The sequence below is a fragment of the Dreissena polymorpha genome, chromosome 3 (genome assembly GCF_020536995.1).
Source record: "Dreissena polymorpha isolate Duluth1 chromosome 3, UMN_Dpol_1.0, whole genome shotgun sequence".
Classification (NCBI taxonomy): domain Eukaryota; kingdom Metazoa; phylum Mollusca; class Bivalvia; order Myida; family Dreissenidae; genus Dreissena; species Dreissena polymorpha.
Window position 1 is genome coordinate 107,372,709 of NC_068357.1, and position 25,266 is coordinate 107,397,974.

The 25,266-nt window shown below is 35.3% G+C and overlaps 2 protein-coding genes across 2 annotated transcripts in view; one reads left to right on the forward strand and one right to left on the reverse strand.

Annotated features, from left to right (window-relative positions):
* The window catches only part of LOC127870885 (uncharacterized), a 385,033-nt gene that overhangs the window by 142,643 nt on the left and 217,124 nt on the right, over positions 1-25,266 (reverse strand). The window lies entirely within an intron of this gene.
* On the forward strand, positions 9-22,962 carry LOC127870899 (WD repeat-containing protein 26-like). Its single transcript, XM_052413482.1, has 14 exons — positions 9-404; positions 2,501-2,600; positions 3,708-3,764; positions 4,147-4,283; positions 5,873-5,970; positions 6,701-6,857; positions 7,863-8,001; positions 9,456-9,596; positions 10,911-11,030; positions 13,546-13,691; positions 14,179-14,257; positions 15,669-15,798; positions 16,944-17,123; positions 18,067-22,962. Exons 1-14 carry the CDS (start codon positions 208-210, stop codon positions 18,111-18,113), a joined length of 1,728 nt encoding a protein of 575 aa, XP_052269442.1. The 5' UTR covers positions 9-207; the 3' UTR covers positions 18,114-22,962.

A 25,266-nucleotide genomic window follows, 5' to 3' on the forward strand; every position in this document is an offset into this window, starting at 1 on the left:
CGCGTGACGTCACAAACAAAAACATTGTACAGTCGACACAAATCGGTGCATATATGTCGCATAATTCCTTTATTTTATTTTCTGGGTTACGTATCCAGACAGGCAACGGCTCCAAAGATCCGCGCTAACATACTGGCATCGTCATCGGACTCCGAGAGCGGTGGTGTAACCCCTCCACCGCGCAAAAAGCTCAAAACTTGTGCCAGTATGCAGACGAACGGTACGGTTTCACAGCACAATGGCGAGACCTTAGATACTCTCTCGGTTCCGCTGCAAAATGGGACCACGGAGACATCGATGAACGGTGGAGTGGAAAACAAACGGAACCCTCAAAAGACCATGTCCAAATCAGACATGGACATCATACGTTTGATTGGGCAGCATCTTCGTGGATTGGGGTTAAAGTAAGGCATAGAACGTTGACCGATCCAAACTGAGGCTAAGGGGCCACTGTCAGTTTTAATTGCGCAAATCAGTTTTAATTGCGCAAATCAGTTTTGACACATCAACTGGTTTCAGATCTGCACTGTTTAAGGTCTCCATGCTTTTCTTAGTAAAATATTTCACAGTATATGACTTGTCACTTGTTGATAAACAACCACGTTATCAGATTTTTTTGTCAACAATGCCATGGGTGACACATGCAAATTAAAGACATTACTTTGATGACATCATTTTTAATTAAAGAAAACTAACAAATTTAGTTAGACAAACTGTATTTAGTTAGGTAATAAATGAAAACAAACTTTTAAGTTTACATACGCAACACATGAATTGTTTGAATAACAATAACACACTATGGTAAACAATATCCATGTTTTGTATTTCATTATTTTATTAAAATAACAAAATATTTTTATATGATTTTATATTTTATCATAAAAAATGTGGTTTCAAATTCATGGTAATGTTATTGTTATTCAGTTGCTTTTACCTGTACAACATATAAGTAAATGAAGTTATTAATTAATTTAAACATGTAGGTACTTGCCCATACAATATAAATTATTCTTTGAAATGATTTAAGACTCTTGATTTTGTTCTTTTTGTGTTCTGCGAACAAATTATCTTCAGAACTTTTAAGTACCACACTGCATTTCAATGAAAAATAATGTACATAATTAAAAAAAAAAAACTCTTTACAGTAAAAAGTTGTTTTGTTTCACATAATGCTCAATTTTAAGTATTTTGATGACAGATGTTTGGATTTGTCTTATCCGAAAACATTCACCATCAATCAGCTAAAACCACAAGACTGAGGCCTCTTGTGCCTTTGTATCTCCCATGACTGGGATGTGTGACTGGAGTAATTTAGCAATCTGAATCTTAGCATAAAGGTCCTTTTTATGCCCCCGGTAGAGTGGCATATAGCAGTTGAACTGTTAGTCAGTCCGTCCGTCTGAAAACTTTAACCCTTTACCACTTAGATAAGAATTTTGACGCATGTGTAGGACCCCTTAGAAAGTTAAATTTAATTTAAGACCTTTCTTACTAAATTCACGTTTTAAAGGCTAAAATTCACGTTTTAAAGGCTTCATTAGTTACTGATGAGCAGCAAACAGCATAAAATCTGAACAGACTGTGAGTTACTTGCAGGCTGTTCTGGTTTTATGCTGGTTGCAAAAGCCACTTTCACTTTGCTTCTTATGAGGGGAAAGGGTTGACATTGCATGTCCATAACTTTTGCAATATTGAAGATAGCAACTTGATTTTTGGCATGCATGTGTATCTCATGGACCTGCACATTTTGAGTGGTGAAAGGTCAAGGTCATCATTCCAAGGTCAAAGGTCAAATATTTGGCTTCAAAGCTGCGCAGTAGTGGGCATTGTGTTTCTGACAAACACATCTCTTGTTTACTGTTGTCGTTCATATTGTGATAGGGTCAAAACTGGCAACACCCTACCGTTGGCACATGGTTTATGTGAACTTGTTATATTGTGCAGCCATCCAATTGTATTTGTCCATCTGGCATCTACTCCATTTGAAACGTGAATTATTGCAAAATTTTGACAACTCTTCACTTTTGATTGATACTCTTAAAATGTACTTTGAACATGCACTTCAAAGTGTGTATGTTGATACAACAATGGTGATGTGCCAAAATTGGCAAGCTTTCGGAAAAACCTGCATATGTCAGTGTTCTCCAGAAAAATCATCGTAGCCATTTATATTTTCAACGTAGACAGCAACTTAGATATAAAACAGGTGTATTTACACCATTTGAATTGATATTTTTGGGAAAATTAGCCGGCATATAGATTCAATGTAACTGGTGAAATTGCCAGCTGCCGTTGCTTCCGGAGAACACTGCTTATGTGCTGTTACAAACAAAGCATACCTATTTATAATTATTTTTAAAATGTGCCTGCAAAGTTTGTACTAAGGTATAAGTGATTATTTTCAAAGTCTAGCACAATCCGGGATTTTGAGCATACATGTAACTTTTATTGGTATGACTATGAATATGGGTTATACTTAATTTGTTTACCTGTATTTCAGTCACACTGTAAATGAGCTTATAGCAGAGTCTGGATGTATGCTTGAACATCCTGCTGCTGCCCAGTTCAGAACTAACATCATGAATGGTGAATGGAACAAGGTACATTTTACATCCAAAAAGTCTTTGAGATTTTCCGAATTTTACAGATCAATCAAATGCTCCAGCATGAACTGTAAGGCATTGTCATTAAATAGATTTGGCATAAGTTTTCCTGTATTGAAACTTTAAACATGGGGCTTGCATGGTTAAAAAATTTGAGGCAAGATAAGATATTATATGGTGGACTCATGCACTGAGTGAAATATTCCATGGAGAGGCCAGAAATTACTAACAAGGACCTTTTCACAGATTTTTGCATGTATGGAAGTTTGTCCTGAAATTAATTAACTTGATAAATCTAAACATTGGGACTAAATAACAAGTCAAAATCAAGAATAAAATTAAAGAAAGAAAAAAGTAATCCTCAATTGGGCTCAAACCACTGACTTTGGGAGTAAAAGTCTGGTGCTCAAACCACTTGACCATCAGTGCTTTTATAGTGTGTGGTGTATTTTACACTTTTTAAAAGCAATCCTGTTCATGTCATGAAATATAACGATATCAACAGAATTCTACAAATTATTCAATCGTTTTGCGGTTGTCAGGTTTTATAATTTTCAGATTTTTAAAAGATGCATATAATGAACATTTTAGAGCATAGTAAATATTCATTATTACTGTATCCTTCTAAATATCATAACTAAAACGAAATTTGCATATCTGAAACATTTTTTTTGTAATTTGTCAATTTACCAAAACGTCCCTTTAAACTGGCCATAAAAGAAATTTGCTTAACTGCTTCACAAATGAAATCCAAATAGAATTCAGTATAATAAAGTGTAAAATAATTATTTCTTGATAATTTTTTGAGCTAAAATAATACAAGTATTTCCAAATAGTTTGAGTTTTTTTGTGTGGTTTGTTTAATAAAATTAGCTATACAGTGTATTTATATTTTAACATATTTTTTAACCACCTTTTTAGCAGCAAGGTTGTCATCTATGGTACCCATGATTAATCATACCTTTTACTAGAGCTAGCATTTGATTAGCAGCTCTGAGGAGAACGGGTCGAAAATTGGTATCCGATAGTGCACTTAAGTATGGTAAGACAAATTCAAATCATGATGCTATTATTAAAAAACAATTGCGTACATACTTATTGTAGGCAGATGAAGACCTTGATGATTTGAGGATTCTGGTTGAGAAGTCTGAAAACATTCTGGTGAGTGGATGCATTATACTTAAGACCAGTTTTAAGGAACAGATTTTTTTGTTGGTTTGAATGTTCTAATTATTTTTTTTTATATCTGCCTTAGTGTTTAAATTACATGTAGCTGAATCTTGCAGACTAATACAGGTCGGCACTGTTTGTCTTCATTCTATGTATGGTGTAAAAAACACACTTAACAAGAAAGAAATAAAAATTGGAAAGAGTTCTTCCAGATCAGCAGTTGCAAACTGCATGGGTTTATCTAGGATATCTAGGATGACACTTTTGGATGCAGATTTGTTCAAGCAATTGTCCCCTTGCTAGCCTTAAATTCAAATACGATAGCAATAACCATAAAAATAAACCTTTGAAGCATTCATGGTTTATTTTGCAGGAAATGAAATTCCTAATCCTGGAACAGAAGTACCTGGAGTTGTTGGAAGATGGCCACCTGTTGGAGGCTTTACACTGCCTGAGACATGAACTCACTCCTCTCAGATACAACACGGAGAGAGTGCACGAGCTTAGCAGGTAAAATGGGGCTTAATGCATGTATATAAATTGTTGTCCCATATTAGTCTGTGCAGTCCCCTTTCCTCTGTTATGGTATTTTGGGTATAATTAAAGCCACTACTTAGCAAAATTCAAGTTTGGGCGGGGAATGTCCTACCAGATTAATACGTGCAGTTTGCAATCTATGACAACACTTTACGCACATGCAGTTAGCCCCGTTTTTTCAAAGGGAGGCCTTATTAGATTAAATAAATGCAATTTAATTCTGTTATAGTGCAGGGTTTTACGGGACGCGATATTCTGCGTCAAATACGCATAAAGTGCCAGTCAGGACCCGTCATTTTTGTTGGTTTGCATCCCATGGGACGCACAATTATTTAGACGTATTGGTTCTCATCAACAAGAAAATCTGAAAGACAACTGCAGTACGTCATTTTCTAGAAGGATGTAGGATTGTCTCGCTTGTTTGATTAATCGACCAATCGTATTATTGCGCACCTGCTGTTGCTAGGTGCAAAGTCCAGTCCCGAATTGAGATTACAATGCGTAAATGCGAGCTATTTTATGTCGCTAAGAAAGAAAAGCTTACCGAGGTTATGATAGCTTATTATCTGGCTAGCAAGATTAAACTGTAAAAATAAATACATTATACAATCTTTAATTGTATAGGTGTGTGTTAAATCGCGGCTATTGTTTACGTAAATAATCGATTACTAAACTTTAAGTTTTAACTGTTTGACTTTAACTCAGCCAGCATTTGTAGCATACATTCGCTGCTTGTAACTCAAATGGCATGCATTTTAAAATTCCCTTTTTCGTCTACAAAAATGTCAAAACAAGGTGACTTACGCGCATTCTTTCAAAGTAGTTCAAAAGATGCAGAATCTGCCACACAAGAGCAAGGTTCCTGTGGGACTGAAACAATGCCCCCTGCCACTAAAAAGGCTCGAAAGTTTTTGCCGGAATGGCTTTATAAATATCAATGGCTTTCATTCAGAAATGATTTGATGTACTGTGAAAAACATGCAAACAAAACTTGCCATGCATAAAGGACCATTCACGTGTGCTATACTACTAATATATCACCTAATTTTCATTGGGATCCCCATTTTTATTGACAGGACCCCTGAAAATTAATAACAGAAGTCCTAGGGACCCCTAAAATTTGACATGAATGTAAAACCCTGATAGTGTCTGCAAAAGCCATAAACTGATGCAAGGTCAGGCAAGCACCAAACTGTTACTGGCCCAAAGTCCAATCTACTGGCGAGTCAACTTTTTAATGGAATTGACTATAACTTTTAAATGACTTTAAGGGCCAGTATTCTGGAAAATATTTTAGGACCGTGCACAGTATTACTTACTTTGTCCAAGGTTGAGTGACTTTTGTATGGATTGTTGTTAGAAACCTGCTGATAACATCATCATTGGAGTTTTTAATGTTAAAGTTTTATTTTTTTTCAAATTTTACGCCTGAACAACTGTTAGAAGCTTTTCAAAACATTGACAGACTTTCAAACCCAATTTTTGCTTTCCCCATCTTTTTCTGAATGTCTGTGTTGATCAGTACCAAATACTACCGTGAATACACTTAATTTCATCCTCAGTTACATGATGTGCAGCAATCCAGAGGACCTGCATGATATGTCTCAGTGGAACGGTAAAGGGCAACAGACCAGACAGAAACTCATAGAAAAACTACAAGGTATGTTATTTGATACTTTGTTGTCAATAAAAGTTAAATGTCACATCTCTCTTCAATGTAAAATCCTTAAAAAGATGGGAGACAAGATTTATAGCCTGATTATACAGTTATTACAGTGGAAAATGAATAAAGCTATTTTATATTGTTGATTGTGACCTGGTTTACTATTTATCCCATGATTGTTCGGCCTTATTTTGAAAATTAACCAACTGAAATCCATGATATTGAAAAACATAAAATGATATCATAAAGTGCCCTTATTGGCTGTTTTATGTCACATCGAAGTACTGGTGTGTTATATCTTCGAAATAAATCGGTATTAAGTACGGTATTACCACCCCCAATTGTTTTTATACCCATCAAAACTTGACAAGAATCAATCAAATAGCACTTTTCTTAATCTATTAAAATTGCTCGGCTTAATGATGAGATATGAATGTATTAGAGCCTCACTCTGGTGAAATAGGTCTATATGCGTGTGTGCCAAGTGTTGTCCCTGATTAGCATGTGCTGACTTTACAGGCTAATGTGGAACGATAATTTCCACTTTTATGGTATTTTTAATTTAAAGAAAGTCCCATCTTAGCGAAAATCCAGTATCTGCGGAAATTGTCGTCCCTGATTAGCCTGTGTGAACTGCACAGGCAAACCTGAGGTGACACTACGCACATGCATTAAGCCCCGTTTTCCCAGAGCGGGGCTCCAATGTATTTGTGTGTCCGGGTTGCAGCATTCTTGCCACCGTCAGTGATGCTCCCTCCTCGACGTCTCCTCACACTGCTGAACCAGGCAGTGGAGCTTCAGAAGGAGAAGTGCCCCTACCACAACACCAAGTTCTCTAATGGCTTGGAAGACGTCTCTTTGTTCTTGGACCATGTTTGCAGCAGGTATGCAGGCTTGTACACTGAACCCTTTACTCCTCAGATACACATTTTGACCTGTTTGATGACCAACATAAAATCAAATTCATTAAAGACTTTTCTTAATAGAGCTAGTTAGCAAGGCTGTTTTCGGAGAAAACCCGAGCTATTGTCAAAGCCAGCTCGTCCGCCGTAGGCGTCGTGCTAAAACCTTAACATTGGCTCTAAAATCAAAGTGCTTCCACCTACAACTTTGAAACTTCATATGTAGATGCACCTTGATGAGTTCTACACGCCACATCCATTTTTGGGTCACTAGGTCAAAGGTCAAGGTCACTGTGACCTCTAATATCAAACTTTAACATAGGCTCTAAATCAAAGTGCTTCCACCTACAACTTTGAAACTTCATATGGAGTTGCACCTTGATGAGTTCTACATGCCACACCCATTTTTGGGTCACTAGGTCAAAGATCAAGGTCACTGTGACCTCTAATATAAAACTTTAACAAAAACCTTAACATTGCCTCTAAAATCAAAGTGCTTCCACCTACAACTTTGAAACTTCATATGTAGATGCAATTTGATGAGTTCTACACGCCACACCCATTTTGGGTCACTAGGTCAAAGGTCAAGGTCTGTGACCTCTAAAAAAAAAAAAATCTGACAAGCTTTTGCAGCAGAGCGTGGCACCCGTTATGCGGTGCTCTAGTTTTAAAGGTTTCATTTCCAACCCTTAGATACTGATTAGCAGCACACAGCATTGAACCTGAACTGTTGTCGTCACCAGTTTTTTGCTGTTTTAAACTTGTATATGCCTGTAATCGCTAGTGAATTCCACCTTATTAATAATTACACTGATTTAATGAACTGCAATACATGAATGTACTCTATATTTAAATGTACCAGTGTATAAATACCAAATTATATAAAGTAGAAAAAACTTAACATAAGTCATAGTAAGCTTTTTGTTCACTCGCTACACAAGTTTTACACTAAATCCTTCAAAATGATTAATGAATACCTGTCTGCAGGGAGCAGTTCCCATGTCAGACAATGCAGGTGCTCAATGAGCACTGTGACGATGTCTGGTTCCTACGCTTCTCTCCGGACGGTTCCATGCTCGCCACTGGCTCTAAAGAGGGATCACTTATCATCTGGGATGTCGACAAGGCAGGTTACATATTGAAAGGCTAAATATGAATGATTTACGTGCAATTGTTTTATTTATGTACATTTCACAAGATACAGATTAATAACAGATTCGGGTTTGGTAATGAGAAAGCTATGTTGCAGAATTTATTTGAGCCACATTCTGGGAAAATGGGGTTTCATGGTACGTGTGTAAAGAGTCGTCGTGGGGTTTCATGGAATGTGTGTAAAGAGCCGTCATGGGGTTTCATGGAATGTGTGTAAAGAGTCGTCATGGGGTTTCATGGAATGTGTGTAAAGAGTCGTCGTGGGGTTTCATGGAATGTGTGTAAAGAGTCGTCGTGGGGTTTCATGGAATGTGTGTAAAGAGTCGTCGTGGGGTTTCATGGAATGTGTGTAAAGAGTCGTCGTGGGGTTTCATGGAATGTGTGTAAAGAGTCGTCGTGGGGTTTCATGGAATGTGTGTAAAGAGTCGTCGTGGGGTTTCATGGAATGTGTGTAAAGAGTCGTCGTGGGGTTTCATGGAATGTGTGTAAAGAGTCGTCGTGGGGTTTCATGGAATGTGTGTAAAGAGTCGTCGTGGGGTTTCATGGAATGTGTGTAAAGAGTCACTGAAACGCATTTGAATGTATTATTGACTTTTTTTAGCTCATATTAAATGTACTGAATCACTTTATCACAAAGTCCAAACAACAAGTAACTAAAACATAATGCATCTTGAAGTCCATATTCCAATATTTCATACTACGGTTATCTCGAAGTCAATTTTGAAATCACAGTGACATTGAGGTAACAAAGTTAAGCTGTAAATAGGGTAATTACATTTAAGCTTTATTTTCGTGGAATACTGGATTTTAATATAGGTAATTTTAATGATTTACTTAATTATATTGAATGTATAAATACTTTAAGCAAATATTCATCCATTTTAAATTTTTGAAATGTGTCTACTAATTTTTTGTATTGACCTTTAACTCCTAACCATTTTACAGATTGTACTGATATTTGTGTGGTTGACCCTTAATGTTTATTCAAGTAAAGTCAATTTTATTGGCAAATACATAAGTACATAGCCAAACAACATTCATAAGACATGTAATGGCGATGTAAATAAATGCTTATTCAACATTGTGATGAAAAGTATGGTATATATAATGGACATGAAATAATAATTAATGGTTGTGTTAATGTTGACCACAATAAATAACACAACAACAAAAAATTTACGCACACGCATATATATATGTGTGTATATTGTTTGTTGTTGTGTAATACTAATTGTGACTAGATCGAAGGCCATTCTAGTAAATTTAGCCAGGTTAATTACCAGCAATGTCTTCCTTTTCGAAGTAGACATCAGTTGCTTTAATTTTATAATTGAAGGCCATCATATCTTATATTTAGGTAACAACAGTTTTCTGTAGTCTCTATATAATGGAAAATATCATATATTATTATTATATTTTATTCTTCAGGATACTGGTACAGTGAAGTTTAAGCGAACGTTTGATAACCCTTCATACGGCGTGTCATATATTGCCTGGAGTCCGGACTGTACATACATCATAGCCTGTGGACCAGACGAATGCGCCGAGCTCTGGCTCTGGAATGTCATTGTACGCATTTGGTTTTTAAATGAGCCTTGTTTTGTGTTATTAGGTTTTAATGCATGTGCGTTAAATGTAATCCAAGAATATCCTGTGCAATCAGCACAGGCTAATCAGGGACGAAACTTTCTGCCTATACTGTTTTTTATTTGCTAAGAAAAGACTTTTTTTAACTGAAAAATATCATACAAATGTAAAGTGACTTCCCTGATAAGCCTGTGTGGACTGCCCTGGACGACATTTAACGCACATGCATCAAGCCAAGTTTTTCCCAGAGTGAGGCTAAATTATTTTTTCAAGCTTTTCTGTGTCTTCTGTGTCAAAGATGGATAATAAATGTTGAATATACTTTTTGTATTGTAGTATAAAATTATTGTTTTTTACAGTATTTCTTTTGAATGTTCATTAATGTTAGTGAGATTGACTGTAACAGGCTTTGATAAATTGTATTCCTGATATTGATGTTCTGCCTGTGTTGTTGCGCAAACAAATATTGATGGTCATTGGTGCATTCATATTTGTTGAATCTATTATTGTGTTCTAATGCTACTAAATTCTTATTCGGCAATAACAAAATTTCAGTCCAAGTTGTCCACAAGGATCTCACAACTTTGCTCGTGAATTTAATGTTTACTTTTTTGCATGCTTTTAATAAGGACAATGAGTTAACATGACACATGACAACAGAAAATGTTCATGTCTTTTGAAAGCTCTTGTAGGTTTTTATGCCCCCGGATCAAAAGATCAGGGGTATATTGTTTTTGGCCTGTCTGGTTAAAGTTTTGCGATAACTTTGGAAAAATTGAACATAGCAACTTGATATTTGGCATGCATGTGTATCTCATGGAGCTGCACATTTTGAGCGGTGAAAAGTCAAGGTCATCCTTCAAGGTCAAAGGTAATTTTTTTTAATTCAAAGCGGCGCAATAGGGGGCATTGTGTTTCTGACAAACATATCTCTTGTTTTTTATTTAAAAGACATATTTAATTCCTTAAAAGTACAACAGGAGTATTTTTTAATTGCCACAATTCTGTTGTGAAGTATAGGCGTTGCAATTTTCAGATAAATGTATGTAATCAGCCCGCAAAACTTTTCAGTGACATATTTAGTGCATTGTCCAGACTGGATAGTTGAAGGTTAAGACTAGTTTGTGTAAACAAAATTCTGTACCATTTGTGTTAATGTCCTGACTGATTCATTGAAAGTGACGATCAGTTTGTGTAAAATACCGTGTTGTTTTCAATTGTCTAGACTTGATAGTTGAAGGTGAAGATCAGTCTTTGTAATTTAATTTCTGTACTGTATGTGTTCTCATTGTCTAGACTGGGGAGTTGAAGGTGAAGATGAGCCAGTCTCCGGAGGACAGTCTGACAGGCGCCGCGTGGCACAGCGACAGTAGGAAGTTTGTGACGGGGGGCACGAAGGGACAGTTTTATCAGTGTGTAAGTGCTGGGTTGCACAATACGGGATCCAAAATCTGCGAATGGAACATCTTTACTAAAAAGTCTTTTTGAATATCTTTCTAAAGATACCAAGTACTGGTTCCTCCCAGGCAAAAAGATAATAAAATGACTAATAATGCTTTCGAATCTGCTCACTTGAGACATTAATAAAATTGATTGCATAAGATTCATGATTATGTATTCAGCAAAATATTTTAACATTCATATTATGTTTTAAATGAAAATATAGTTAAAAGGTCTAACTTTTAATGTAAATACATACGGAATATTACGCTAGTCAATTGTTCCAAGAGTTTGTATCACTCGAGTGGCTTGTGTGATGACGTATCACACGAGAGGCGGAGCTTCGAGTGTGATGCGAAATAGCACAAGCCACGAGAGTGATACAAACTCTTGGAACAATTGACTAGCGTAATATGCCTTTTATTATATACAACAACTAACGAAAACAGTTAACAAATGTATTTTTTACTTTAACAAAACTGACAAAACAATGACTAAAACGGTACGCCATAGTTTATTTAAGATACGTATGAATACAGTTTATGTAAATTAACGTGTAAACATTGGAACCGGGAAAACACAGGTTACCGACACGCTTACCTTAATGCCATCGTTAATCCAATTTTTATAACAATTAAGTTGACAACTTTAATCCGATGTTTATAACATAAATGTTTAAACGATATGCACTACCACTTCTATCTTCCATGTCTTTATCGAAACTTAGTATAAACCACACTATTTTATTGTATTCCTATCGAAATATACATTTATGCATGATAAACACACACTCCAAAATACGTTTTTTACACATAGTTTATTGTTAAAAAACACTACGTCCGACTTGTCCTTACAGAGTTTAGATAAAACTATTGTGTTTTGTCACAGAAATGACGTCACACGATGTACTACGTAATATATTTCGTAATATAAAATATTTATATTTTTGGTGCGTGTAATGTGACGTCATTAAATGGGTGGAAGTAGTCCGGCTAGTATGGTAATATGGAATTGGAAACAGCGATTGATACAACCTGTATTTTGTTAAAAGCATTAAACAGGTATATAATAAGGTGAAATCTCGCTATTAAGACCACCTCTGGAACTTTTGAAAAGTGGTCTTAATAGCCAGGTGGTTTTAATTCTGAGTTTTCATAAATTTGATGGACAGATAATACAGAAATGTTAATATTCAATGAATTTTAATGTTTTTGCATAAAATATAACAGTTAATTTATTTATGCAGTGTACAAATATAATATGTCCAGCTTTTCAAACAAGAATTTAAATTACATGTACATGTACTTTTCATCATGATACTATCATCCTTTAGGTTTACTTAAAGAGTCAATTGTCGTCTACGTAGAAGAGTTTTATACTTTCACAACCTACAAAGGAAAAATAAGAACATTTAGAATGGGTTATACAATTAAATGTTAGAACTGCAGACGACATTTCACATCTGACATGTTTTTTTTAAACATAGCTGAAACAGGAGTTTCTCATAACGGGAAAATTTTATTAATAGCCAAATTTCTTTCTATGGCTTATGCAATTTTGTTTGGTCAAATGTAATAGGTTTAATAGCTGCATAAAAATCTCATTAAGCGGATTCATGTCCCAACTATCAAATAACGGCACGGAGCCAAGCAAATGACGTTTTGGAGAGACTGAAAAAAAAAACACACCTGAGTCTTTCTAATGCCGAATAAATGGGCCAACTGCCGTTGAGATTTCTAATCATTCGCGTTGATCAAATCAATCTTTTCTTTTAAACACAACTCTTTCCATTTTGGATTATCCATTTTGAATAACGATATAGTATACAGGTCGGATTTTTATCCATCATGAACAAAACCATATTACTCAATTATCGTAACTGTTGAATTATATGCCGTTTTTAATCTTTAAAGTGAGTACCAAACAATAACCAATTTACCCATCAAAGACTTGGTAATAATAGCTTATTGTCAAACAAAAATCAAGGGTAACAAAGAATAGCAAGTGCCAAAAATCAAACACCTGCGTCGCATATCTATGCCAAAAACCATTGTCATGAATTGTGGTTGATTGAGTCACAATGGCTTTGTACACAAACCTGATCGAACCACAACACCAAATCAAGTATGGTGTGAAAATTACTGGTTGTTTTGCAATTTAGAGTAATTTAGTTCATTGGTACTGATTAAAGTGGTCGTAATAGCGGGTTGGTCAGATAAGTGAGTGTAACGACCATTGAAATATAGAAGGAAAAAATCGGGACTGAAAAATGGTGGTCGTCTTAGCAAGTTGGTCGTAATACCGAAGTGGTCGTAAAGAGAGTTTTTACTGTATTACATAAATAAATTGATCTTAAGTAAGCTTAATTGACCCTTAGAGTTTTGAGCAACTCCCTGATTGCAATGACTAATCAGGGATGACACTTTATACATATGTATTAAACCGAGTTTTCCCAGAGAGATACTCGTGTACATTTCTTTCTCACTTCTAGGACCTTGATGGTAACGTGCTTGACTCCTGGGAAGGTGTGAGAGTCCAGTGCCTCGCTTGCCAGAACGATGGGAAACTCGTGTACGCTGCAGACACACACTTCCGCATAAGAGCGTACAACTTTGATGAACTTACCGATTCCCATTTGTAAGTCATGCCTTTGTATAGGTGCTGTGAATATGCATGTTACATCGTTCAGAAATTATATTCAAGTATGCTACAGTTTAACACAGACATGTCATAAAAAACTTGTATCCAGTTGCAAATATTTGTATTTAATGACAAAGTATTTCAGGTACCATACTCAGTGTTTGACATTTATTGAAACGATACTTTTACTGCAAAAGATTGTTAAGCTAAATGTATAAAGCTAAATTTTGTTTTTATTGTAGCTCAGATTATTCTTTCTATTATAATGTCCTCTTTTTTGGTATTTCTCCTATTTTAATACCCTCTTTTTTGGTATTTTTTCTTTTCTAATATCCTTTTTTTGGTATTCTTTCTTTTCTAATGCCCTGTTTTGTTAGTCCTTGCACTTATCTGTTTGCATGACAGCATACTGACATGTGGACTTACCCTCTCTTCAACATCTAACCAGTCTTATTTGTTAAACATTAACTTATTTTTCTTCCAGAATTCAAGAAACACACCCTATTATGTCTTTCACATTAAACGCAACAGGGAGGCTGTGCCTACTAAATATAGCACACCAGGTAAGCAGGCAAGATATCCAATTTAGCCCAAACTCTGGGTAAATGTTTTTATCGCATATGCATATATTTTTGTCCCAGATTAGCATGTGCAGTCCACACAGGCTAATCAGGGACAATACTTTCCGCCTAGAGTTGCTTTTTGTTTAGAAGAGACTTCTTTTCAATGAAAAATGACATAAAAGCGTAAAGTTTTGTCCCTGATTAGCACTACGTACTGCATTAATCCATTACCCCATAAAGAGCAAAGTGAAAATGGCTTTTGCAACCAGCATAAAACCAGAACAGACTGGGAGTAACTCGCAATCTGTTCAGGTTTTTTGCTGTTTGCTGCTCATCAGTAACTAAGGATTGGAAATGAAGCCTTTAAAACTTGAATTTAGTAAGAAAGGTATTTAATTAAATGTTAATTTTGGGGGGACTACAATGCGTCAAAATACATGTTTTAAGTGGAAAAGGATTAATCCTCATTTTACACAGCGAGGCTCATTTTATATCCTATGCTTTCCCTTTTAACACAGCAATTACCATATAACTACGTTCAAGATAACTTTTTGAGTGTTTTCATGACATGAAATGGTGTATCTAATATCAGGTTGTTCATAACATAATATTACAAATAATGGATTTGTCATCACATTTTCAATAATTAATTGCATACATTTATTTTAAAACTGCCAAATGAAGATATTTTTATCACCTTTGCTGAAAAATGAAAAATGTAGGAAGTGAAACAAAATTTATTTGTGAAAGCATAAACCAAAATAAGATTGGTTTGTGTATTCAAGGGTGTTCATTAAGCAGTGAGCAGTATTGTTTTAAAGTAAACAAACAATCTTCATCAAATGTGAACAGTATGCCATTTAGTTATTTTCCCTATGCAACAATATGGCTTGAATGTAAGTCAATATAATATTGACTACTTGACAACATTTAGTTATCAATTTTAAATTATTAGTAAGCAGAAATTCAGATACACCAATTTCCCAATAAGAAGACTTCACAATGCGAAATTCTCCAATGTCAGAGTTTTTCGCACTATTTTTTCCCAAATGGGCTGGTATTGGTACTTTTCCATATTGGGAAAGCGCTGTAAACAAACAATACATTTTCTTGTTTATGTACTTTAGTCTGTGTGTTTTTTTTTTGTTCAACATGAACTGCCCTCTGGGAAAAAGGTGCTTAACGCATGTGTGTAAAGTGTTGTCCCAGATTAGCCAAACTAAAATACAACATAAAAGCGGAAAGTGTCATCCCTGATTAGCCTTTGCCTTATACTCAGGCTAACTTGAGACAACACTTTACGCACATGCATTAAGCCTCGATTTTCTAGAGTAAAAATCTTACATATATTATACTTTGAATTTTTGGCCAACACTTTTGCAACAGTAAAATCTGAATCCTTTTCTTTCAGGGTGTCCATATGTGGGACTTGAAGGACCGAGTGTTGGTGCGGAAGTTCCAGGGTGTCTCACAAGGCACATATGCAATACATTCATGCTTTGGAGGTCTCAATCAGGATTTTGTGGCTAGTGGTAGTGAAGGTCAGTAAGATGTGATTCAACCCATTACCACTTAGAGACGCACATGGATGAGTTTGTAGTCCCTTAGAAAATCAATTTCATTTTAATACCTTTCTTACTAGATTTAAATTTTAAAATCTTGATTTCCGTCCATAAGATAGTAATGAGCAGCAAACAGCATAAAACCTGAATAGACTGCTAGTTACTTGTGTTCTGTATTTTGCGGGTTGCATTTTCTCTTTGTATCAGAGCTTCAAAAAGGTTGAGAGGATAACTTGAAGAGATATAATGCTATAGCTTGCTATGCAGCCTACAATTCGGAAATTTCAGCAAAATGTAAATAATTTGCAAATCTGTATGTGCCTCGTTTGATTACGAAAGAGTGCTTAAATTCCTAACCGTATTTAGAAGGCATTTTTGTTAGTCAAGAATCCTGTTGTAGTTTATATACAGAATACAGTCCAACCCCTACTTCCAGTCACCCCTCATCGCCCCGTGTAGGCGGCCGGTCTGTGCCGCGACCGTTGATAAACACTATATAATGCACCCCTCTTAAGCGGTAACCCCGTTTCTCCAGCCAGCGGCCAGCAATTTTGCATCCCAAATGTTAAATTTCCCCCATATGAGTGGTCACGCGCAAAAAAGTCAGTCATGTACATTGGCAAAATTACACAGACGCAATGGCGAAAAAATCGATATGTACTTCCAGTCTGCGGTTTAGACTCTGTAATACTGAAGCGTGTTATGATTCCAAGTCATATGTAATTAAATGTAATTTATCAACTGATATATGTATATTTATTACATATGCAACATGGATTTCTGATATAAATCACTTTGTTGGTATTTGTAATGTTGGAGACCTATAAACATGTATATTTATACTGGGATAACAAAGTTTAAATCCACACAGTACGCAAATCAAAAGTGAATTAATATCAGTCAATAAAAACACACAACCTAAGTTCTAGTGGAAATTCTAGTAATTATTTGGAAATTTATTTTTAATTTGGTTAGTCACGTAAGTTCATTTGTCTATGATTGCTGGACACACTCAGGGTCCTCACATAATGCAGCCTCAAGGGCAGAATTTTCTCATTAATTTACACCTGGAAATAAAAACTTCAGACTTAAGAGACAATAATTTCTTATAACTCTATTTCCAGATAACAAAGTGTATATATGGCATTTGCGGCGTGAAATGCCAATAGCAGTTTTGGAGGGCCATTCTCGCACGGTTAATTGTGTTCACTGGAACCCCACAGTGCCTGGCATGCTGGCTAGTGCGTCAGATGACGGCACTGTCAGAATATGGGGACCTCGACCTTCAAGTCCATCAAAATTAGGTGACATTTTTGTGGTGTTCTCATTAATAGAGCCTTTCTCGTGGGAAACTTGGCTTAATTCATGTGCCTAAAGCGTCAGCATAGATTAACCTGTGCGGTACACACAGGCTAATTAGGGACAACACTTTTCACTTTTGTATGCCCCTGGATCGAATGATCGGGGGGTATATTGTTTTTGGCCTGTCTGTCTGTCTGTCTGTCATTGTATGTGTGTGGCTGTCTGTCAGTAAACTTTAATCTTGGTAATAACTTTTGCAAAATTGATGATAGCAGCTTGATATTTGGCATGCATGTGAATCTCATGGAGCTGCACATTTTGAGTGGTGAAAGTCAAGGTCATCCTTTAAGGTCAAAGGTATAAAAAAAAATTCAGAGCCGCATTAGGGGACATTGTGTTTCTGACAAACACATCTCTTGATACATGTTCTTCTTAACTTTTATTAGCTCCACTGTTTTCGGAGAAAACCCGAGGTATTGTCATAGCCAGCGTGTCGTGTCCGTCGTCGTCCCCGTCATGCTAAAACCTTAACATTTTGTCAAGGTTTTGATCATTGGCTTTAAAATCAAAGTGCTTCAACCTACAACTTTGAAACTTCATATGTAGCTGAACCTTGATGAGTTATACATGCCACACCCATTTTTGGGTCACTAGATCAAAGGTCAAGGTCACTGTGACCTCTAAAAAAAAAATCTGACAAGCTTTCACTTATTAAATACTGCACCCGCAGCCGAGCGTGGCACCTGTTATGCGGTGCTCGTTTTAATTAATATTGAAACATATGTATGATAAGTTTTTTTACACATTTTATATAAAGTCATAAATTTGTGACAAAATCCTGCATACCCGCTTTAATGTTATTTGTACTTCACTATAAACATATATTGCAAAGCAGCACTGTGGACAAGAATACAATTAACATTTATTTTTTGTCTTATTTTTCAGGTTCAAATAAAAACTGTATAGAATCTGGCCGCAGCACCCCTGTATAGCATTGACCCCCCTTGGTAGCTTCCAACATTTCTTCGCATCCATCCATCATCAGACATTGGCTTTCTTCATGTGAATGCCTCTCATCTATGGAAATCAGTTATTTTCTGATGCGAAAACCAGACTTTCAGTGACTGAATGAAGACTTTGATTTTTGAGTTTCCTACACTTACATTGACAAGTTATTTGGGCGTTTGTATTTGAAAATGGTTAAAGTTTGCAAAGAAATTGAATTTATAATAACATAATTACATTTTTCAAGTTGTTTTTCTGGTAAGGTATTTATATCATGACGTGGGAATAGGAGGCTTCAAGCAATTATCTTGTCACTATGTATATAATGGGTTGTGTTTAACACTTTTGTCCCCCGCTAGAAGTTAAAGGCTTCACTGAGGTTAAGTTTCACATACAGCCATAATATAGTTTGCTTTTGACCGTGTAATTCACAAATAAAAAAGCCTCATAATAAAAATTTACTGTCAGTATATGCCTAGTGTGTGCACCTCATTATTATACCCCCATTACTGGTAATGGGGGCTTTATAGGAGTCACTTTGTATGTCTGTCTGTCGGTCTGTCTGTCCTAAAAATTTCATCCAATCTTCACCAAACTTGATCAGAAGTTGTATCTAGATGATGTCAAGGTCAAGTTTAAATATGGGTCATGTCGGGTCAAAAACGAGGTCACAGGGTCACTTAGTGCGTTTTAAACAGAAAGTTTGTCCAAACCATAACTATGTCATTTATCGTAAAATTTTAAAATGACTTGGTACATTTGTTCACCATCATGGGACGGTGTGTCGCGCGAAAGAAGTATGTCTATATCTCCAAGGTCAAGGTCACACTGATTTTCAAAGGTCAAAATGCTTGTCCGGACCATAACTATGTCATTTATCATGAAATTTTAAAATCATTTGGCAAATTTGTTCACCATCATGGGACTGTGTGTCGGGCGAAACAATTACGTCAATATCTCGAAGGTCAAGGTAACACTTTGAGTTCAAAGATAAAAAATGGCCATAAATGAGCTTGTCTGGGCAAAAACTATGTCGTTCATTGTGAGATTTTAAAATCGTTTGTCACATTTGTTCAGCATCATTGGACGGTGTGTCGCGCGAAAGAATTACATCGATATCTTCAAGGTCAAGGTCACACTTTGAGTTCAAAGGTCAAAAATGTCCATAAATCAGCTTGTCCGGGCCATAACTATGTCATTCATTGTGAGATTTTAAAATCATTTGGCATATTTGTTCACCATCATTGGACGGTGTGTCGCACGAAAGAATTATGTTGATATCTCCAAGGTTAAGGTCACACTTTGCGTTCAAAGGTCAAAAATGGCCATAAATGAACTTGTCCGGGCCATAACTATGTTGTTCATTGTGAGATTTTAAAATCATTTGGCACATTTGTCCACCATTATTGGACAGTGTGTCGCGCGAAAGAAAAACGTTTATATCTGCAACGTCAAGGTCACACCGTGAGTTCAAAGGTAAAAAATTGCCATAAATGATCTTGTCAGGGCCAAAACTATGTCATTAATTGTGAGATTTTAAAAATACCTGGTACATTTGTTCACAATCATTGGACGATGTGTCATGCGAAAAAATTATGTCGATAACTCCAAGGTCTAGGTCACACTCGGAGTTCAAAAGTAAAAAAATGGCCATAAATTTGGACGGCATGTCATGCGAAAGAATTCAAGAGTTCAAAGGTCGAAATGGCCATAAATGATAATGGCATTATAATTCTTAAAAATCGCCATAAATTGGATTCTCTTGTTTTGTGAAGACAGCATGCAAAATAGTCTGTGTCAATGCGGCACGTGGGGGTATACGTCACGTCTGTGACAAAGCTCTAGTTTAATGTTGGGGCATCAGTGTTAGTACCTGACATCCTGTTGGTAATTTACTGCAAGTTTTGGGCTACACCGGTATAAATGTGAACCCACTCAAATGTTGCATACATCTTTTATCTTCAAACATGTAGGAATAAGGGACCTAAGTGATATTTCAATTACCTCCCTTGACAAACAAACAACAAGGTAAACCACATTTAAATTTGTTCAAACCATTTGGCATTCTCGTTTTTTCTTGCCGTTTTCCATATATATAGTGTTATTATAAATTGCTTATTTTGTAATATTTATGTTAAAATAAGCAGGAAGTAATGGAGTATTTTGATATAGATACGTTTTAAAAGCCTGTATTTCAAAAGCATATATCTGATAACATAATGAATTGATGACCCAATTAAGCAATTCACCATGTAGAACAATAAAAACCAATTGAACCAAATGTTATGACATAACTTTTTGTGGGAGATAAATGCCTAAGATCTCTAATTATTTCATGTTAGTATGTCAAACTAGTATTCTAAGGAATTGTTCACAGAGTTTTTGTTTAAGTATGCCATTTTTGTTTTGAATCAAGTATTGGAGCTGAAGAGCTTGATGTTTTTTTTATGATGCCACCTCCTGCTGTTTGCAATTATTTTTTTCTCACAAGTCTTATTTAACAAAACAAATCCACCAGTCGGAAAATGCAATGCTGGTCAGTCGGGGCTTGGAAAACTCTTCAAGCACAATTACTGGTATTTAGTCTAGTTTTCCCAAAATATGCTTCGTTTATATTTATGTGTGATTATACTTTCATAAAATGTTTGCATAGAAAATCTAGTAAATTTTCACAGCACCAAAATAAAAGGATTTTTCGTTGCATACATGTAGTTACGTTTACAGGATCATGTTAACATGGTGTGAGGGCATGGAACATGCGTTGTTAAGTTGCAATGTTATTGACTTGTTGTTATTACAAAAACACGATTTCAAAGATTAATAAATTAAGGACTAGAATAGAAAGTCTGTGTGTGTGGTTTTCACTTTCATGTTCATGTATTTATGTAGGGTAGTTTGAAAAATAACCCTTTTTAATTTTTGTGTAATTATATTTTCTACATAAACATGTATGTGTATAAAAGAATGTATTATTTTAGAGGGAAAATTATAAATAGTGTGACTTGTAAAATTGTGATAGTGACATTTATGTAATGTGAATTTCGACACAGGTTACATCTGATTTGTGTTTTTACGAATGCTTTTTTTGTATAATTTGTACAAGATAGTGAGGTCAGCTGTTGTACGAGAGCTCATTTTTATATGTATTTGTACTAAGTAGATAAAGCGAATGTGTTTTTTGATAAGTATGGTATAATTTGTAAGAATGTAGGAATATTTTGGGAAAAGGTTTCTGATGAGAATAGGGATATTATAACCATTCATGTCAAACAATTTATTTACTTTAGATTTCCTAATGTTTTTTGTACTTTTGTACATATGATTGATAAGTTAATAATTTCCCAAAATATATGTTATAGATTGATAGTAATAATTGAAAAACAATGTTTCCAATGGATTGGCTTATCCAAAAGATGTTTCCAATGGATTGGCCTATCCAAAAGATAGACCTTTACTAATCTGTACCCTGCTGAATATTTGCCCTTCAAAATCACCATTACCCATGCACTTTGAACTTTGAACCGTTTGGAAGTCTTGCTTGGTTTATATAAACACTAGCTTTGGAAATGAAATCTTTTTGTCAATAACATCACTATTAGCAGTGCATTTCTATTCAGAGGTGGTTCAATATAAGATGATAGGGTGAATTATTTTACTAGACTGTTTTTCTTTAATGTTATGCTTTTCTGAATTAATAAGTCAGAGATTTACAGAGATGAGCCATTGGTAAATGATAAAACTTTCAGCTTTTGTATTTGTTGCTGAAAATATGATTCTGTCAATCAGACTCTTTTTTAGTTATTCTGAAAAATGTTCATGTACAAATATATAAGAAATATTACGTTTGATTCAGCACTTAAGAAATTGTTGATTTTTAAAATAAAATGAATGTTTTCTATCACTTACGTTCTAATGTGTAAAAGCAACAATGATATTTTGTTTTCTTTACCTCGTCGTAGACCCAGATCTGAATTGCTGTTCATACTTGTTATATAAGGGGTATTATAGGATGATTCAATTGCACTAGTTCCCCCATTTAAAATGTGAGCAACATAATGCAAAAACAGGTCAATGCCATATGCACAGTCTGGTCAGGAGCTACGCATTCCCCTGTAAAGTCACACAATGTTAAGTTGTCTCTTTAACAGACATTGTAGCTTCTCACCATACTGCACAGATGCTAAGACTGGTCTATATCTACACAGACAGGAATATGGCATAGGATACACTTTCATATGACATGTGTCATATGATACTCATAATAAATGTTCACTCCAATTTTAATGAATTGCAAGAAAAAAAAATCATTACTAAGTTACTGTTACTGTAAATACAGATTATTTACAGAAATATTTATAAATACAAAATAACATTAATTGAATTTATTTATGGTGCAGAAACACACACAATACAGGTAGTCTGTAGTAATGACATGAATATTGTCAAAAGTTTATTTCTACATATTTATTGTGATTATTTTATTATTTATGCCATACGAATGGCTTGAAATTGCGAATAGTTTTATAACAGATAAATGTTTAGAGTGTAAATAATGAGTAGATGCTTTGATATGTTATTGTTCAAAATAGAGCTAGGGAGTAAATAACCTTAAACAAGTTTTGTTTTCTTTTGTTCAAATTGAGTTGAAAATGAAAAATTGGATGTTTTTGTGAGACTTTGAGGAAGTGTGTATTTGGATCGTGATTTTGTTCACCAAAGGTATTTATGTGAAACCAGAATGTTTGTAAATGTGTTGGTTGGATTTTGTTTTATTCCCTCATGTATTCTTTGTCTACACTATTTTATAAATGACTAACAGTAAAGATTTTAACAAAATATTTGAGTTACTTATGATATATAATCATCTTAATCACAAGCATATATATATATATATACATATATTACGCATATCTTGCCATTCATTATAGCTGAATTGTTATCACGTTTTGCATATGTAATGCGTTTGTCATTTTTAGCTCGACAATTATATATGAAATATATATAGTGGAGCTATCCTACTCATCCCGGCGTCGGCGTGACCGTCTGCGTTACCGTTGGTGTCTGCGTTAGGGTGCAAATGTTAGAGTTTTCGTACTACCCCAATTATTTTCATTGTCCCTTGACATATTGCTTTCATATTTTGCATACTTGTTTGCCAACATGACCCCAACCTATAAACAAGAGCAGACAACTCTATCAAGCATTTTGTCATAATTATGGCCCCTTTTCCACTTAGAATATGCAGCAAATGTTAAAGTTTTCGTACTACCCCATTTATTTTCATTGTCTCTTGACATATTGTTTTTATATTTTGCATACTTGTTTACCAACATCACCCCAACCTATAAACAAGAGCAGACAACTCTATCAAGCATTTTGTCATAATTATTGCCCCTTTTATACTTAGAATATGCATATAATTGATGTTAAAGTTTGCATACTACCCCAAATACTTCCTATATACTTTCACATATTGCTTTTATATGTTGCAAACTTGTTTACCAGCATGACCCCAACCTATAAACAAGAGCCGACCACTGTCTCAAGCATTTTGACATAATTATGGCCCCTTTTACACTTAAATAATTGAACATTTTGCTTAAATTGCCATAACTTCTTTATTTATGATCACATTTTATTATAACTTTGACAAAACAACACTTACCTGAATACCACAATGGATTCCACCCAAACAATACCCAACGCCCCTACCCAGAATCCCTTCCCCCCCCCCCCCCCCCAACCTCCCTCCCCCCCAATGTTTTTTTAAACATCTAATAAATTACCCCACCCCACATTGTACCACCCTCTCACCCCCCTACCCCCCACCAATTTTTTTTTATTTTTTTAACATCATCTAATAAATTACCCCACCCCACATTATACCCCCCTCTCTACCCCCCCTACCCGCCCCCCCCCCATTTTTTTAAACATCATCTAATAAATTACCACACCCCGCATTATACCCCCCTCTCACCCCCCCTACCCCCCACCCCCCCCCAAAAAAAAACAAACAACATTCTCCTTTTTTTATTTATGAAAGATCATCTAATAAACGACCACACCCCACATTATACCCCCTCTCAACCCCCCGGCCCCCCCCCCCCCCCCCCCAATTTTTTTTTATTTTTTTCCTTTTTTTATTTTTGAAAGATCGTCTAATAAATAATGGAATATGAACAATTTCCCCATGATGGCTTACGTTATAATCTCAAGCACTCGAATAGTCGAGCGCGCTGTCCTCTAACAGCTCTTGTAACATTTTCTGTTTCTAATAGTTCAACAAAATTCATCATTTTTATAAGATATCCAAGTTAAATAAGAAATGCATATTTGTGATTTCAACGTTGTAAACATTGGTAAGGGTACAATATTCATCAAGCAAAACTTAATATTATAAAAAAAATATGTATTAAACACAAACGTTCACGAACGTTGAATATAAGAGCTGCTTTTAAATCAATCTAATATTATGTTATAACATTCATAAATGTATGATGTGGTTTTGTTATAACATTCATAAATGTATGATGTGGGTTTTTTAGAAGTAACCGTGGAAAAAGATAGTTTTGACTCAAATATCGATTTTGAGGCATTCTATTTTGATCTAGTCAAATCAGTTAAGAGTTAACGGTGACTCAATGAAAGTATGTTTCTATTCTCATCTTTCTAGCAATTTTCTCTCTGGCATAGAAATCTTAATTTCTCTATGGTCTTCTCACGCTCACATATTTGTCGGAGACGTTACCCAAAATAGCACTCATGTCCTTTCTTAGTAGTAGGCGGGTGGCATGAATCATAGCAAAGTTACAGTTTAGATCTTTAGCTGATTTCATAGTTGTACGGACCATTACATATGAATATTTGATAGCTAGATAAACAATGATAATCATGTTAAACATCACTTTCAGCATTGAGATATGATGTCCGGTTTGATAATTATACGATTAAAACTACGTGTATTTTAGTTTGACAGCGGAAAAGGTAAAATGTTGGCCCTTTTTTATTTAGCAGAAGGCGATATGCGATAACAATTGATGTGGCTTATCATCAAGCGTGTCCGGAATGTCATTAACACAATAAAAAATAGTTTTATAATGATCTGACTTAACGTTTAAAAACGAAGCGGGAGTCACCCTG